This window comes from Psammomys obesus, unplaced genomic scaffold (genome assembly GCF_907164565.1).
Source record: "Psammomys obesus unplaced genomic scaffold, mPsaObe1.curated_primary_1811, whole genome shotgun sequence".
Lineage (NCBI taxonomy): Eukaryota > Metazoa > Chordata > Mammalia > Rodentia > Muridae > Psammomys > Psammomys obesus.
Genome location: NW_026590062.1, coordinates 10,670,057 through 10,684,062, shown reverse-complemented (window position 1 = coordinate 10,684,062; position 14,006 = coordinate 10,670,057). Strand labels below are relative to the sequence as shown.

Here is a 14,006-nt window from a genome sequence, read left to right as displayed (position 1 = left end):
ACAGCAGGCCGGGGGGGGGGCAGTGGGGCCTGAATGGATCCAAACAATTGTTGGGGAAAGGTTTCTCTAAGAACACCCTGCCGGGATCACTCCACACCGGGGCCTTGAGCAGTCAAGCTGTGGGATGCGCTACGCCCTAGTGTAGTTATTTAGTAATAACAGCGATCAAAGCTCTACTGTGCAGACACACACGGTCCCGGGTCCCCAACCAGGGCTCTGACCCGGCTCCTTGCAGGTCTGAAGGCTCCGGGGCTGGCCAGCACAGTGCTGGGCGCCGGGAGACTTTCCCACGGCTCCGGGGCGCCCCCTGGCGGCCGCCACCCGCAGCGCTCGGGAGCGTGTGGCGCTCGGGGGGACTTCGGCCCGGGGATCGCGCGTGTGCTCCGTCCTCGCCTCGCGCGAGGCCACGCAGAGTCCGGCCCCGCGCCCTGCAGGGCGCTCGCTCTGCTCCTTACGGCGGCTCCCCCGTCGCCCGCGGCCCCTCCGCGCCGCCGTCGCCCCTGCGCATCGATCCGCGCGCGCGGCGCCGTCGATAAGTTTGCGAGGAGCCAAAGTCAAGTGCGTGCGCGCGGAGCCGGGCCGCGCTCCCGGGGTCCAGCCCGGGTGTTGGCGGCAGCCGCATCCCCGGCCGCGCGCCCGCCCCCAAGATGGCGGCCGAGGGGGGACCGCGGGGGGCCCGGGGGCCGAGGCCGGCCAGGGCGGCACGGGCGACCAGGGGGCCGCGCGCAAGACGGCGCCTGGACCTGCGGCGGCTGCAGGTGAGCGGACCGGCCCGCCTTTGTTCGTCGCCGCCCCGGGCGGCCGCCGGGACGCGGGAAGCCGCCGAGGCGGGAGGAGCGCGGGGAGCGGGAGGAGCGCGGGGAGCACGGGGAGCGCGGTAGCGCGGGGAGCGGGACGCGGCTGCGCAGCCATCCAGCCGCCGCCGCCACCGCCGCCGCCGGCTGCTGCAGCCAGGACGCTTGGGGTTCCTTCCGGGCCGACCCTTGCGGGTTAGTCTCTGGGTCTAGCCTCCCGCCGGCCTGTCCCCGCTCCGCCTGCTTTCCCTCCCTCCGCCTGCTTTCCGCCCCCCTCCTTCCCACCTCTTGTTGCCCCCACCTCCCGCCTGGCTTTTCTTCCCTCTTCTCTTGCTGCCTCCCCCCCTCTTGAGCTCGCCCCTCGCCGTCTCTCTCCCGCCCCCCTCCGCCCCCTTCCCCTCCGTCCCGGCCCGCCTGCCGGGAGCCCCGGGCCCGAGCGCGCGCAACTTTGCGCACCTGCCGCGGGGCGGAGCAGGTGCGCGGGCTGCGGCCCCTGGGAACTTTGGCACCCGCAGCCCGGGCTCGCAGCCTGCCTCGCCCGCGCCGTGCTCTCCCTACCCTGGGTTCGCTTGGTCCCCTTCGCTCCCCTCTCCTGCTCCTGGGCGACGCGCTTTCGCAGCCCCAGCACTTTTTCGCTGTTCGTGGTGCGCGGGCTCAGGGTGCCTCCGGGTTGGGCCGTTTGCTGAGGCCCCGGATTGGTGTGTGTGTGTGAGGGCTGTCACGGTACCCCAAGGGGAGATCACTCCGGTGCACGGTACGCCGGTAGGGGCTCCCCACACCCCGCAGTCGGGCAGAGGCGAGGCAGGTGCGGCCACGGCCAGGGGCGGGGAAGGGGAAGCCGTGTGGCTAACCGCGCTCTGATAGCATTCTGCCTGGCCAGTGACATTCTCAGAAGACGTGACAGCACGTCTGGAGATTAAAAAAAGGGGGGGGGACCCACTTTCTCTTTTTAATCTGCCCGCAGATCTCGTTAAGTTGCTTCTGATAAGTGGCAGCCCCCCCCCCCCCTCCTTGGTCTCCGCTCCTCGCTCCCCTCCTCCCTCAAAGCCATCGAGCCGGAGAGAAAATCGGGGCACTCAGGCATGCACTTAATAACTGCGAGAACTGTGCAATTCTTGGTCCGCGCCCGAGTTGAGGTTACAGTTTGGTGGCCGGCTGAGATGGGCAGAGCTGTGAGCTGTGCTTGCCTGTTTAAAGGATGCTAAAGTGGCCTTTGGTGGGGGGTGGGGTGGGAGAGGCAAAAGGACAGGGAGAGAGAGAGAGTTGGGTAGCCACATTGGGCTTGGCACGAAGGCCCATGGTAATCGTATTCCCTGCTAATGTTTGTAAATGAGACCCGGGCAGGCTGGGGGACAGCGTCTTTATTTATGATTGATGTTCTGTAACATAAGGAATGACAAGAACGCGGCAGACGAGAGGGGAGCGAGCAGCTGGGCTGGCGGAAGCCCTTAGCCGGGTGCTATTGTTATTCCACCGGGGAGAATTGCCACGGTGAGGTTTACTGCGCCGGTATTTGCCCGGGTCGGCCAGAATGCCAGTTAACACAATTCTCATTAGATAACTCGCTTTCCGCCCAGGAGCTGGAGCGGCAGGGTTGGCGAGAGAGAAGCTGGCCTGGGGCTGAGGGCTGGGTGCGGCTCCCCACGCTGGTTTCTGAGCTGGGGTGGTGATTCTTGATGCTCCCCGTCCCCGGGCTTGGTGGGGAGTCTTTTGTGGAGCCCTGGAAGGTCACCCTAGTCTTGGTTCCAGCTGACTCCCCAGGGTCTGCAAGCCTTTTGTTAGAGTCTAAGAATACACTGAGATGGAAAAGGAGATTTGAGCAGGAAGGTGGTGAGTGGGGGTGGACAGGCCTGTCCAGGTGACACCGAGCCCTCTCTTTCCCCCAAATGGGGATGTACAAGGGTGTGTGTTGTGTTGGGTGGGGTGGGGTGGGGGGACTCATTAAGACAATGGCTGTGTGTCTGGCACAGTCGGGCTCCCGGGGAAGGGGGGCCTCATATGAATCGATATAATAGGAGGGGATGTCCCCCAGGGAGTTTGCAAAGGCTTCCTAGTTCTAGAGCTTGGAGAAATGACTGTGGAAGCCGCAGCGTGCAGCCTGTCAGGCCCAGGCTGCCAGGGGCAGCTGCCCAGTCCCTGACCCCCGTCTCAGACTCTCCTGCAGCCCCCTGCGACGTGTGCAAAGCCCAGCGTCTTCGGGGCATCCATCTCTCGGCCCTTTGCCCAGGGACCCTTTCTGGTCCGACTCGTTTTTGGCTTCTCCTTGCTCTCCCGCATCTTCATTTCTTTCCTCCGTAGAGAAAACTTCTACCGCTTATGGTGACGTACAGGTAGGAACTGTGGGTCTGTGCAGGCCCAGAGTGGGGGGGCCTGGGAGAGTGTGTGACTTGTGCAGTTGGTTGTTCAGGTTGGATGGTTTCTTGCAGCTTGATTCCTGAATCTTAAAGTGACCCAGCCAGTAAAAGCATCCCCGCATCCCCAGGCTGGACCACACTGCTGACGCTGCCCCATTTGGGACAGGAAAGGTGACCTTGTGCCAGCTGGGCTCTCCAGAAGTATATATTTCTTAAACATGGAAGCTGTTCGGTTAGTCATTATTATTATTACTATTTTCCAGCGTGTTCTGTGAGCATGGTGGAGCAAACATGCTGGGGGCTGGCTCGGTGGGATGGAAGTCAGTTGACCCCCCGGGGAAACGGGGCTTGAGGAATGACTGCAAAGGTCACTGGATCTGGGTATCCCGCCCTGGTTACTCCTCAGTCACCTCCCCTGCTTTTTTTCTTCCCCCTTCCCTGCTTGTAGCAGCTCACGAATGAGAAGAAATAAAATCCCATCCCGAGTTAATGCCGGCATATTTCATTTGGTTATAGGATGGTTTTACGGTGCACATCACTAATGCGGATGTTCTTTATGGCTTTTCTGTGTATTATCGTTGTAACTGGATTCATGGTTTTCCTTTTCTGCTTTTGTTTACTCCCCCCCAACCCCCATTTAATAGGCGTTCTGGGTCCTGGCCCCCAGACCATCTTTCCTATTCCTTCTAAAGACAGTTGCTTAATCTAAGCTTTTGGGGGCACCCAGTGTGAATGAGAGATGGGGTCCCCCTGCCTAGCTGTGGTTGTGAGAGAGGCAGGGGTGAGGCTGGTGGCCCCTTATAGGAGACCCAGGTAGGAAAATGCCAGTTACACTGAGGAATAGCATGGCCCTCAGGATGAGCCAGGGAGGCCAGGCTTGTTAAAGGTGTCCTACAGAAACTTCTGGAATGGCCGGGAGCCAGGTGGTGCTTTGTGGTATACTGATCTATGCTCAGGGTTCAGAAAAGAGTGTGGATGTAATTAAACTATTACAACCTTGTGATATTCTGAAGCAGGTAAATTTTACATATCAGCTTCTTTCTCAGTGCTCAGGCATCCATTAGCTCCCATGACAGCTTTTGACTCACCTAAATGTGCTATCATTTAACAATGTGTCAAAATCCCCCTTTCTACCCATGACAGCGGTAAATAAGCTATCAGCCAGGTTGGTGATTCCTAACTTTGGAAACTTTGACAGTGCAGACTCACAGTCTGTCAGAGTGGGGAGGTGGCAGAAAGGGCTTGGTGTGCCACGCCAGGCCAGTGTGGGAGGACTAGAGGAGGGGGCAGGGAGGGAAAGGTGGAGGAGGTGTTTGGGATCAGGCGAACCTTCCAGAAACATCTCAAAGTTAAGCCCAAAGGCTGGTGAGTCGCCTGCCTTCCTGGGTCTCAAGACTTCACTACAAGAGCCCTCTCTTCAGAAAGAGGTGGAAGCTCCTGTTGAGCATGTATTTGAGGAGCTGAGGCGTCGTTTCTGGGCAGCCCCCTCAGTCCTGGTTTCTCAGCTGGTCAGAAGTTGCTTCTTAAGATGGGCTCCCATTGGAGTGGCCCCCAGCCGCCAAGCTGGTTATGTGTTTGTTGCGGAGGGGCGGGGGTGGTGGTGGTGGTCTGGAATTTCATTTTAGGTGGAGACTGTGAGGGGGTGGCTGGGCACTGTGCTGTCTGGGTGCCCTGCACGTTGCTGGCGGCATGGATGCGGGGTGTGAGAGGCTACCTGGACGGGCACAGATAAAATAATTGGCTCCCACCACCCCCGTCTTTCTTTCTCTATCTTTTAACTTGCCCATTAAAAGAGGATTCTGTCTTCAAACTTGACATTCTGCGAGGTAACCTTTCTTCCGGCAGATGGTGTCTTGCATGTGAGCCACCTTGGCTGGTCTAAATTTGGGCCTGGTTGATGGCAGTCGGGGGCTGCCCAGAAACTGTGGGTTTGTATGCCATTTTCTTCAGGGGGATTAACTGCCAGCTAGTTCCTGCTCACCTGGTGTTGAGACAGGGCCTGGCACAGGTGAGGCCCAGTTGGGGCATGAGGCCGGGACTTGTCTATCTACCTTTTCTCTCTGTTCGTTTTGACGTTGTTTTCTTTTGAGAAAGAGGCTGTCTAGCCCAGGCTTACCTCAAACTCTGGCTCCTCCTGCTGAAGCCTCCCAAGTGCTAGGGCCTTAGGCAACCCTGTATCAATCTGCTTTTGATCCTGGCCTTGGGACTTGAGTCTTCCGAGGGTGGGTGGGGGAGAACACTCAGCACTCAGATCTCCCAGATGATGGAGCCACCATGTGGGCAGGCTGAGGTGGAGATGAAGGGTGCTGGCTCACTCTGGACAAGTACAAGGGGTCACATCCTGATGGCTTAGTCCCGGCTTGAGCCCTGCTGTGGCTGGTGTTGGTGGTGATGGTAGGGGCTGTTGACCATCAGGCACTTTTGTTTTGGGGCAAGAAATTCTTACAATGGAGTTCACTGTATTCAGAGCCCTCCCTGACTTCCTAGCCAAGATGGTTTGCCCGGTTTTACAAAATGTGGATGGTATTTTCCTATGATGCATACATTAAGCTTCAAGTCCCTTCATTCTGGGGAATACCATGTAACCTGTGCCCCTTACTCTGCTCTGCCTCTCTATCACACACCCCCACCCCAACCCCATAGCTTTTGAACAGGCATTTCCCCTGCCTGGAATGTCTTCCTGCCTTCCCATGGCCTTTGTTGCCCTGGTCTCAGTCATCATCATCACTCTCCCCCGAAACAGCCAAATAAGTGTCACAGTTTTCCCTGCTCTATTTTACTTGTGTGTGCGTGCGTGCGTGCTTACATGCGTGTGTGGACTAGTGGCTGACATCAGGTGTTGCCTTATTTTTGAGGTAGGGTAATGGTTAGTTCTGCTTGTCACTGGACACAGCCTAGAGTCTCCTGTATCAAACTGAGAGACCTGCCTGCCTCTGCCTCCTGAGTGCTGGGATCAAAGGTGTGCGCCACCACTTCCACTCTGCGTTTTCCTAGGCAAAGGTGTACCCAGGATCTCTAGGGACCCTGCATTTCCCCAAGGGCTAACCTCAGAACTTTCTGGGGTGTGGTGGCTCTGCACATCCTAAGTAGCAGTGGTCTGCCACCAAATGTGACCACAAAGGCTCAGGACAATCACATGCTTTGAGGCCCATAGTGTACAGTCCAACTCTATGTCTGGAGCCTTAGCCAATGAATGAATGGGTGTGGCTGGACATAGCCAATAAGAACAAGTGTGGCTCTCCATTTGTCACAGGTCAATAAAACTTTATTCACAAAGCAGGTAGTGATAGCCATGCCTTGGCCTGGGGCCTATGGTTACCCTCTGGTCCTCTGGTTGTGAGAGATCTGCCATATTGGTGAGCCATTCCTAGGTTTCCCCTTTTAAGGATGAGTTTGTCTCTTCTTTAAGATGGAAGCCTGACTATCCAGGATGGTGATGGGTGCCCACACTGGCTTCAGATCTGTCTCCATCTCACTTGCCTGCTTTGTGACCTTGGGTGGTGACTGAGCCCTATGTGCCCCCTCTGTCCCTCTCTTCCAGCAGGACTGTTAGTATTCTACTACACGGAGTACGGCACTGTTCGGCAGAGCGTGGGGCATGAGATCACGCTTTGTAAGTGCCTCGTTCCTTCTTAGGTATTTTTAGAGGGTGTGGGAGCGGCAGCCAGAACCTGCTGGCCTGCCAGGCTGTCTCCAGGCTTTTTGGGTGTTGCAGTATGCTTTCCTAGTAGCATGCAAACTGCGCTCAGGGGCAGCAGAGTCTGCAGCATGGAGCCCTGTTTGGCCCATAGACGTGTCTTTCTGCCTGTCTGTCTGTGTGGATGAGCCGGGATGTGACCTCTTTCTCGTGAAAGCTGTTGGCGTTTAGAACACTGGAGGTTTTAACTAAGAAGTGCACCTGCGTTGGTTGGTTTCCTTGTAGAAGAGGGGCTTTGAGTGGTGGGCAGGAACCATCAAAAATGGACTGAAACCTAAGAAGGGCGTTCCAAGCCCAGGGAACAGCCAGTTTAACATCTCAAAGGATCAGGGGTCCACAGAGGGTCAGGACAGCTTGGAGGAAGGTCAAGGTCGCTGGCTGTCAAGATTGCCATGTCCAGGTTGCTTTGCTGCCCTACCTTTGCTCTTCTAGGAACACAAAACACAAGCCTCCTGAAGGGCCTGTGGAGAGAGGTGGTCAAGGTACAGAGTTCAGTGATCCCAAAGGTACCTGCTCAAACCCCTCCCCACCCCCGCCCCCAACCTGCCTCTGTCATCCTTTAGCCAAACCAAACTCCAGTTCCCGGATGTACGTTTGCCATTAAAAAGAAAGACAGAATAAAATCAATCCCCAGGCGCTCTGGTCTGAGTTGGTTCCCTGCCCAGGATACCCGGAGCCCAGCGGTGCTTAAGACTGTGTGAGCTGCCGTCGTCACTCTAGCTGGGCTGGGACCATGGCTCCAGAGCTGGGAGCCGCTCTGCTGGACTGGCCAGCCCAGCAGGCTGCTTAGGTGTCGGTGCAGTGGCTGGGAAGACCACAGAGGTCACCTGGCCTCCTTGCTGAGGCAGAGTCCCTGAAAGCAGCTTGTCACTCATTACCGTTATCCCTCATGAGCACGTATGGGCCTGTATTGTAGGATGTGTTGAGGGCTCAGTTCTATGTGCTGTTTACCAGCTGTGTGACCTGGGTGAATTGCTTAACCTTTCTGAGCCATAGCCTCTCATACATAAAGTGTGGATGGCAGTAGTGTCCCTCAGGCGGAGGCAATACACTCAAGTTCTGGGAGCCCAGCATACAGAGGCACTGGAGAAAGTTGAAATTTATAACTGCTATTGTGTTACTTCATAGATGTGTGTTTACCGCTCATGGGGACACTAATAATGATAATTGGTAATTATATAAATAATAGTACACCAACATAATTAAGCTAACTTGTGGATTATGAGGTAGAGGATACAGATACTACATAGACATTAGCAGGAAGGCTGGGTGCCATGGAGCTGTGAGGTGGCAGGCGCAGGCAAGGTGGACACACACACATGGGCACTAACCTTGTCACCAGACATTGGCAATGTGGCCAAGGAGTTGTCTTCACCTGGCTTCGGAAGCAATGACTCTCCAGAAAGAGATCCGCAAGCCACAGGTAGTGAGCATTCCTCGAAGTGGGAAAAGGCCCCAGTGCAAAGGCCCCAGTGGGCAGAGAACCCACACACATACACACACGAAAGGCGGCAGGATGTGGGGTCACAAGTTCCAGCTGGGCCGTAGGAACTGCCTGCCCTCACCCAGAGGTCAACTGTCCAACACCACCGGGAAAGCCTTGGGAACTTTATTTTTTAACTAGTTAACCCACCTCTTCTCTTTAATCTAGTGCCTATGCATGGTGTTGCCAGGGTTCAAATCCCAGCTCCGCTGCACGATAGCTGCATGTCCTTGGGCAGCTGCTTTCTCCTGGGAGGCATGGTCTGCCTTCCCTGAGGTGGGCACACTGGGGGCTCTCTTGGTCAGGGTTGCAAGGCCGTGTCGTGGAGGACTCTGGCTCCAGGGAAGGTGACAGATCCTAACTGCTCTACCCGGAGTCCCAGGCCTCAGCCTCCACGGCGAGACGCAGCACACAGAGCGGCGGGGATGGGCTCAGTGCATTTTCTTTGCTGCGCACCCCATCTTCATGTGTGCTTCTTGGAGGCAGCAGATAAGGAAGGGAGGTCCCCTGCCTAGGGCTCCCACTGCTGTGCAACACCCTCTAAGGTGTCCATCCAATCCTGGGGGATGTCACTGTCCGAGTGCCCGAGCTCGGTGGTCTAGCCTTGCTGGGTCCACAAGCCCTGTGCAGTTTGAGTCTCTCCTTTCCGTCCTTCCAGAACCTCTCCTTTTTGCCTCCTGCCTTCACCACCCTCTGGCATCTTCATTGGTTCCTGGTAGCATCCAGCCGATTTCAACCCCAGCCCTGTGCTCTGACTGTCTGGCCTGTCTCTTCCAGAGCTCATTCCTTTGGCTTGGTGACCCACTCCCTACTCTGCTCTTACCGAGTTGATGGTTCATTCATTCATTCATTCATTCATTCATTCATTCGTTCCTTCTTCCTTCTCTGCTCTTCCCTCGGGGAGTCATGATGGAACACTTGAGCTAATGGAAACCGTTCAGCCTCAGGCTAGTGGTGAGCTTGGTTTATCTTTAGCTCTGTGCATCGTGCTTTAGAAACTGGTGACCCCAATTCCAGCCTGGGCGGCGGCCCCCTTCTGATTAATGTGTCTATGAATTAATTTCCAGTGCCTGTGGGCCACCTGTGATGGTTTGCCAGCTCAGTCATAGAAAGCTCAAAGTGCTTAGGATGGCTGCCATGGGCATAGGACATAGCCAGATTGCATTTGCCACCAGTTACCATGTTTGTCCACTCCGAGGTATCAGAGAGGAGCTGAGAGCGTCCGGGTGGGAACCCTAGCCTAAAGAATGAGTCCAGTCTGGAGATGTGTATTGTGAGCTGCCCTTGGACCTGGACAGGGAGGTTTTGGGCACCCTCTCTGCCTCAGTTTCCTTATCTGTAGGATGGGTCCAGCCCCCTTCTGCGATGTGACCTGGGCCTGGAGCCCAGCAAACCACACCAGTCTCCATGGCATGTCTTGCTCCTGTCTCTCTCATTTTCGGGGCTCTCCACTGGCTCAGAAGTGCCAGGTCTCTGGATGGAGGTGGCTTCTCTGACATCAGATGAGAGGAGGCACGCACGGGTGCCTCACGGCTTCCTCTACCCATGATCAGACTCTTCCTGCCGAGAGTCCGCCGAGAGTCAGCAGCCAAGAGATGAAGCTGCTTAGGTTTTGGGAGGTTAGAGTTCATCCTTGCAGCTTGGTGGACTGCAATTCAAGCCCTTGTGTCTTCATTCAAGCCCTTGGCTCACACTGTTCAGTGAATCCAAAGCCCTTTTGGTCCCCCTTTTATTGCTCAGTCTAAAGCCGTATTTCCCACAGGTGCGTTGTCAGGGCTGTAGCCTGGACCTTCTGGCCTCTTTGAGCTTTTGGTCCATTGTGGCCAGAGGTACCAGGGTTGAGCCCACCCGCCTGCACCCCTGCTCAGGCCCACCTGCATTTACCATGCCCACCCTCCCTCCCTTGTTTCTGTCCCCTTCCTTCTCTTTAAAACAGGCTCTCAGGTAGCCCAGGCTGCTTTCAAACTTGCTATGTAGCCAAGCATGAACTTTAACTCCTGCTCTTCCCTCCTCTCCCTCCCCAGTGTGGGAATTGCAGGTGTGCTCACCAGCCCTGGCTTATGTAGAGGTAGTGGGGTGCAGACCAGAGCCTCGTGCATGTGGGCAAGCACTCTGCCAGCTGGGCCAAGTCTGCAGCCTCTTCACACAGCCTTCCAGTGTCAGCTCGAGGCAGGAAGTGATCCCGGCCGGAAGAGCAGCCTGAGCGGTTGAAGCTTAGTCACTGACTCCAGAATCTCTTAGTCAGACATTCTCAACTTACGGGTCATGACCCTTTCACAGGGGTCACCTAAGACCATAAAACAAAACAAAACAAACCATTTACATTATGATTTCTAACAGTAGCAAAATTACAGCTATGAAGTAGCAATGGAATAACCGTAGGGTTGGTGGTGAGCACAGTGCGAGGGAACTGTTTAAAGGTTGTCAGCCTTAGGAAGGTTGAGGACCTCTGCTCTAGAACATTCCCTTGTCTGGATGGACAGTGAGTGCCACCCCTCCCACCAGTGTGGGGCTGCATGGCGCCCCAGTCCTGTGGCCTGTGTTCCACAAGATGAAATTCCGGGCCGGCCTGATAATAAGCAGCTATTGATTCCTGCTGTGGTCGTTACCAAGATTTATTTAGTCAATATGGCCTCCCCGTTCAATAAATCGTGTCGTTGATAAAGAAGGAAGGAGACAGACTTGTAGGCTGTATTAAGAAAGTTTTTCAGATTTTCTTTTAACAGTTGACTCCATCCCCCATCCTTCCCACACTGAGCCTGTAGCAGCAGCCTGCCAAAGGAACTTGACACCCGTGAATTTGATGTCACTTTTCCCTCCAGGATCTGGTTCACTCCATATTTGCTCCTCATAGTCTTGGGGCTGACAGAGCAATCACCCTAGACTGTAGTTGAAGACTCCGAGGTCCAGAGTGGTTCACTTGCCCAAGGTCATTCAGGACTCCCAGGCAGAATCCGTCACTCATGGAGTAACTGCCAAACTGTGAATGAGCCAGGTGCTGCAAGCAGGCGCTAGGGCCAAGCGCTGGCTGTCAGGTGCTGGCCCAGCTGGATGCATAGTTGCAGAAATGGGAAAGGAGGAAAGAGAAGTGTTGCCATCAGTCAGTGGTGTCTGCCACAGGGGGCGACGGAGGCCGCCCTGTGTGGGTGATGCTCAGCTTTGCGAAGGTCCTGATTAGGCAGGCAGAGGAGAACTCTTAGCCACAGCCACGTCCTGCCCTGGGGCGGCAGACCACGCCTGACTGCAGGTGTGCAGGTTTGAACGTGAACTGTCCAACAAGGGCTTATGTGTTTCAACAGTTGGTCTCCAGCTGGTGGCTCTCTTTAGAAAGGTTGGGGGACCCTTGTGAGTTGAGGCCCTCTGCGGGGAGGCAGGTCACTGAGGGGTGTGGGCCTTGAGGGTTAAGAGTCTGTGTCCAATGTCTGTCCATCTTGCCTCTCTCCCCTGAGACTCGAGGAAGTCCAGTCCCTCTCCCCTGCAACCAGGAGGCTGCCTGCCACCACACATCCCCTGGTGCACTCTGTCACCCAGGGCTTCCTCCTTCCGGCTGTTAGGAAGGAAGCAACAGTATAAGCTGTGTGTGTGTTTGTGCGTGTGGCGGGGGTCCTGGCTCTTTTTTGGTCCCTAGGAAAGCGGAGAAGTCGGCCAGCCCTTCCGCTTACGCCCTTCCAGAATGTCGTCTGCTCCTACTGCTTCTGTCCCCACCTCTCCCGCCCACTCTGCATCTGCTTCCAGCTGCCGCCTCCTCACAAGGTACCCCTGTGTCCTCAAGGACCCCCTGTCCTCCTTTGCCCCTCCCACCTCTTGTCGCTTCCTTGTTTGCTTTTCAGGGGCCACTCTCTGGTGGCCGCTAAGCTGTGACTCTCTCAGTGTGTCTTCTCCTTTGTCCCCTGGGTGACTTGTCCCACTTCCCTCCCCGCCTGGGTTGACCGTTCTCCACCTATGTCTCCCAGACCTCGCAACTTGGCAGCTTTCCTTACACAGCTTTCAAAAATCTACTTTATCAATACCTTATTTTTTTTTTTTACATTTATTTACTTAATTTTATCAGCATGTTTTACGTGTGTGTACATCTATGTACCATGTACATGCCTGGTGCCTCTAGACAGCAGAAGATGCCTGGTGCCTCTGGAGAGCAGAAGAGGGTGTCAGATCTTCTGGAACTGGAGTTCATGTAAGGGGTTGTGAGCTGCAGCCTTATAAAACATCATCTACAACCTTCCGATGGTGCTGGGAACCAAACCAGGTCCTCTGCAAGAGCAGCCAGTGCTCTCAACCACCAAGCCGCCCCTCCTGCCCCTATGGAGACCTTCCAACTGTGTGTGATAAAGATGCCTCTAGCTCCGGATGACCAGAATTGAACTCTTATCCCCTGGGCCTCCACTGGAGGACCACCCAGATCCACAGGACAGAAACTGTTGGCTCCCTGTCTCCCCCTCCCTCCTCCTGTCAACCCATCCCACACTTGAGGGCTTACTTCCCATACCCACCCATCCCATTCTCCACTCCCTTCTCCACCGTTGGCAACTGGTCTGAGTTCCTGGCACCTCCCTTGGACTTTGCTCACCCAGTTTGTTTTCAGGACTGCCTTCAGCTTCCCCACAGTGGGGTGTTTGTAGATTGGTAGGAATCATCCCCTAGCGTGCTCGCAGGCCCTGAGTCCTCAGGAGCAACTGTTGAGCCTCCACACAGCACTTCTGCCCTTGGGGTTTGCAGGTTGCCGAGCCTGTGCCTCCTGCGTTGCAGTCTCCAGCTAGTGTTGGGTTGTTTCTCTTCTTATTTTTGCTTTGTGCGTTTGACGTTCTTTTACCAGGGGCCTGTAAATTTTTAACTATGCCTTCCTAGTGAATAGGGCTTTCTTTTATTAGCAGATCTTTCATTCTCTAGTAACAGTAAAAAAAAACATTTTTTTAAAGTCTATTCTATTAGAAACCGTTTTTAGAAATTGTGTGTGTGCCCACGTGCATGTGTGTGTGTGTGTGTGTTTTATCACATGCAGGCAATTCCCCTTGGAGACCAAAAGAGGGTGCTGGGCCCCCCAAAGATAGATTTATCAGTAATTGTGAGCTGTCGTATGGGTGCTGAAACCGAGCTTGAGTCCTCTGCAAGAACAATTTATGTTTTAAACCACTGAGCCGCCTTTCCAGCTACTGTTTGATATTTCTTTGTGGAGCCTTTCATTCTTGGTCTATTTGTATCTTTGACTCTATATAGTGTCTACTGTAGACAATGTGCAGTTTTTTTGTTTGTTTGTTTGGTTGGTTTTGTTTTTTTGAGACAGGGTTTCTCTGTGTAACAGAGCACTGGTTGTCCTGGAACCTGCTTTGTAGACCAGGCTGTCCTGGAACTCACAGAGACCCGACTACCTCTCCCTCCCAAGTGCTGGGATTAAAGGCCTGTGCTACCATGCCTGGCTGACAATGTGCAGTTTTTAATCTGGTCTAAAATCCTTTTTGTTTTGATTAGGTTGTTTAACACACTCATACTTAATATGCTATCAATGTAGCAGAGCTTGTGTTTGCCGTTTTTCTTTTAGTTTCTCATGTGTCTGATTTCTGGTTTTCCCCCCTCTGTTCTTTTACTGTTTTCTTGAGTGTTTTCTAATGTGGCATTTTAGTGTAATGATTGTTTTTAATTGCTTGGTTTTCTTAGCAGTTACATAGGTTGGCCATATTCGT

General features: G+C 54.7%; 1 protein-coding gene across 5 annotated transcripts in view; it reads left to right on the top strand.

The window, feature by feature from the left end:
* The first annotated feature begins 635 nt into the window (after positions 1 to 635).
* Positions 636 to 14,006, top strand: part of Cux2 (cut like homeobox 2) — a 177,545-nt gene continuing 164,174 nt past the window's right edge. For 4 of the 5 annotated variants that reach the window (XM_055605961.1, XM_055605960.1, XM_055605959.1 and 1 more), the window contains exon 1: positions 636 to 758. In XM_055605961.1, the coding sequence (XP_055461936.1) occupies positions 648 to 758 (111 nt within the window). In that variant the 5' untranslated portion in view covers positions 636 to 647. Of the gene's footprint in view, positions 759 to 942; positions 990 to 14,006 lie in introns of those variants that run through there. The other variant, XM_055605962.1, reaches the window with a different exon arrangement.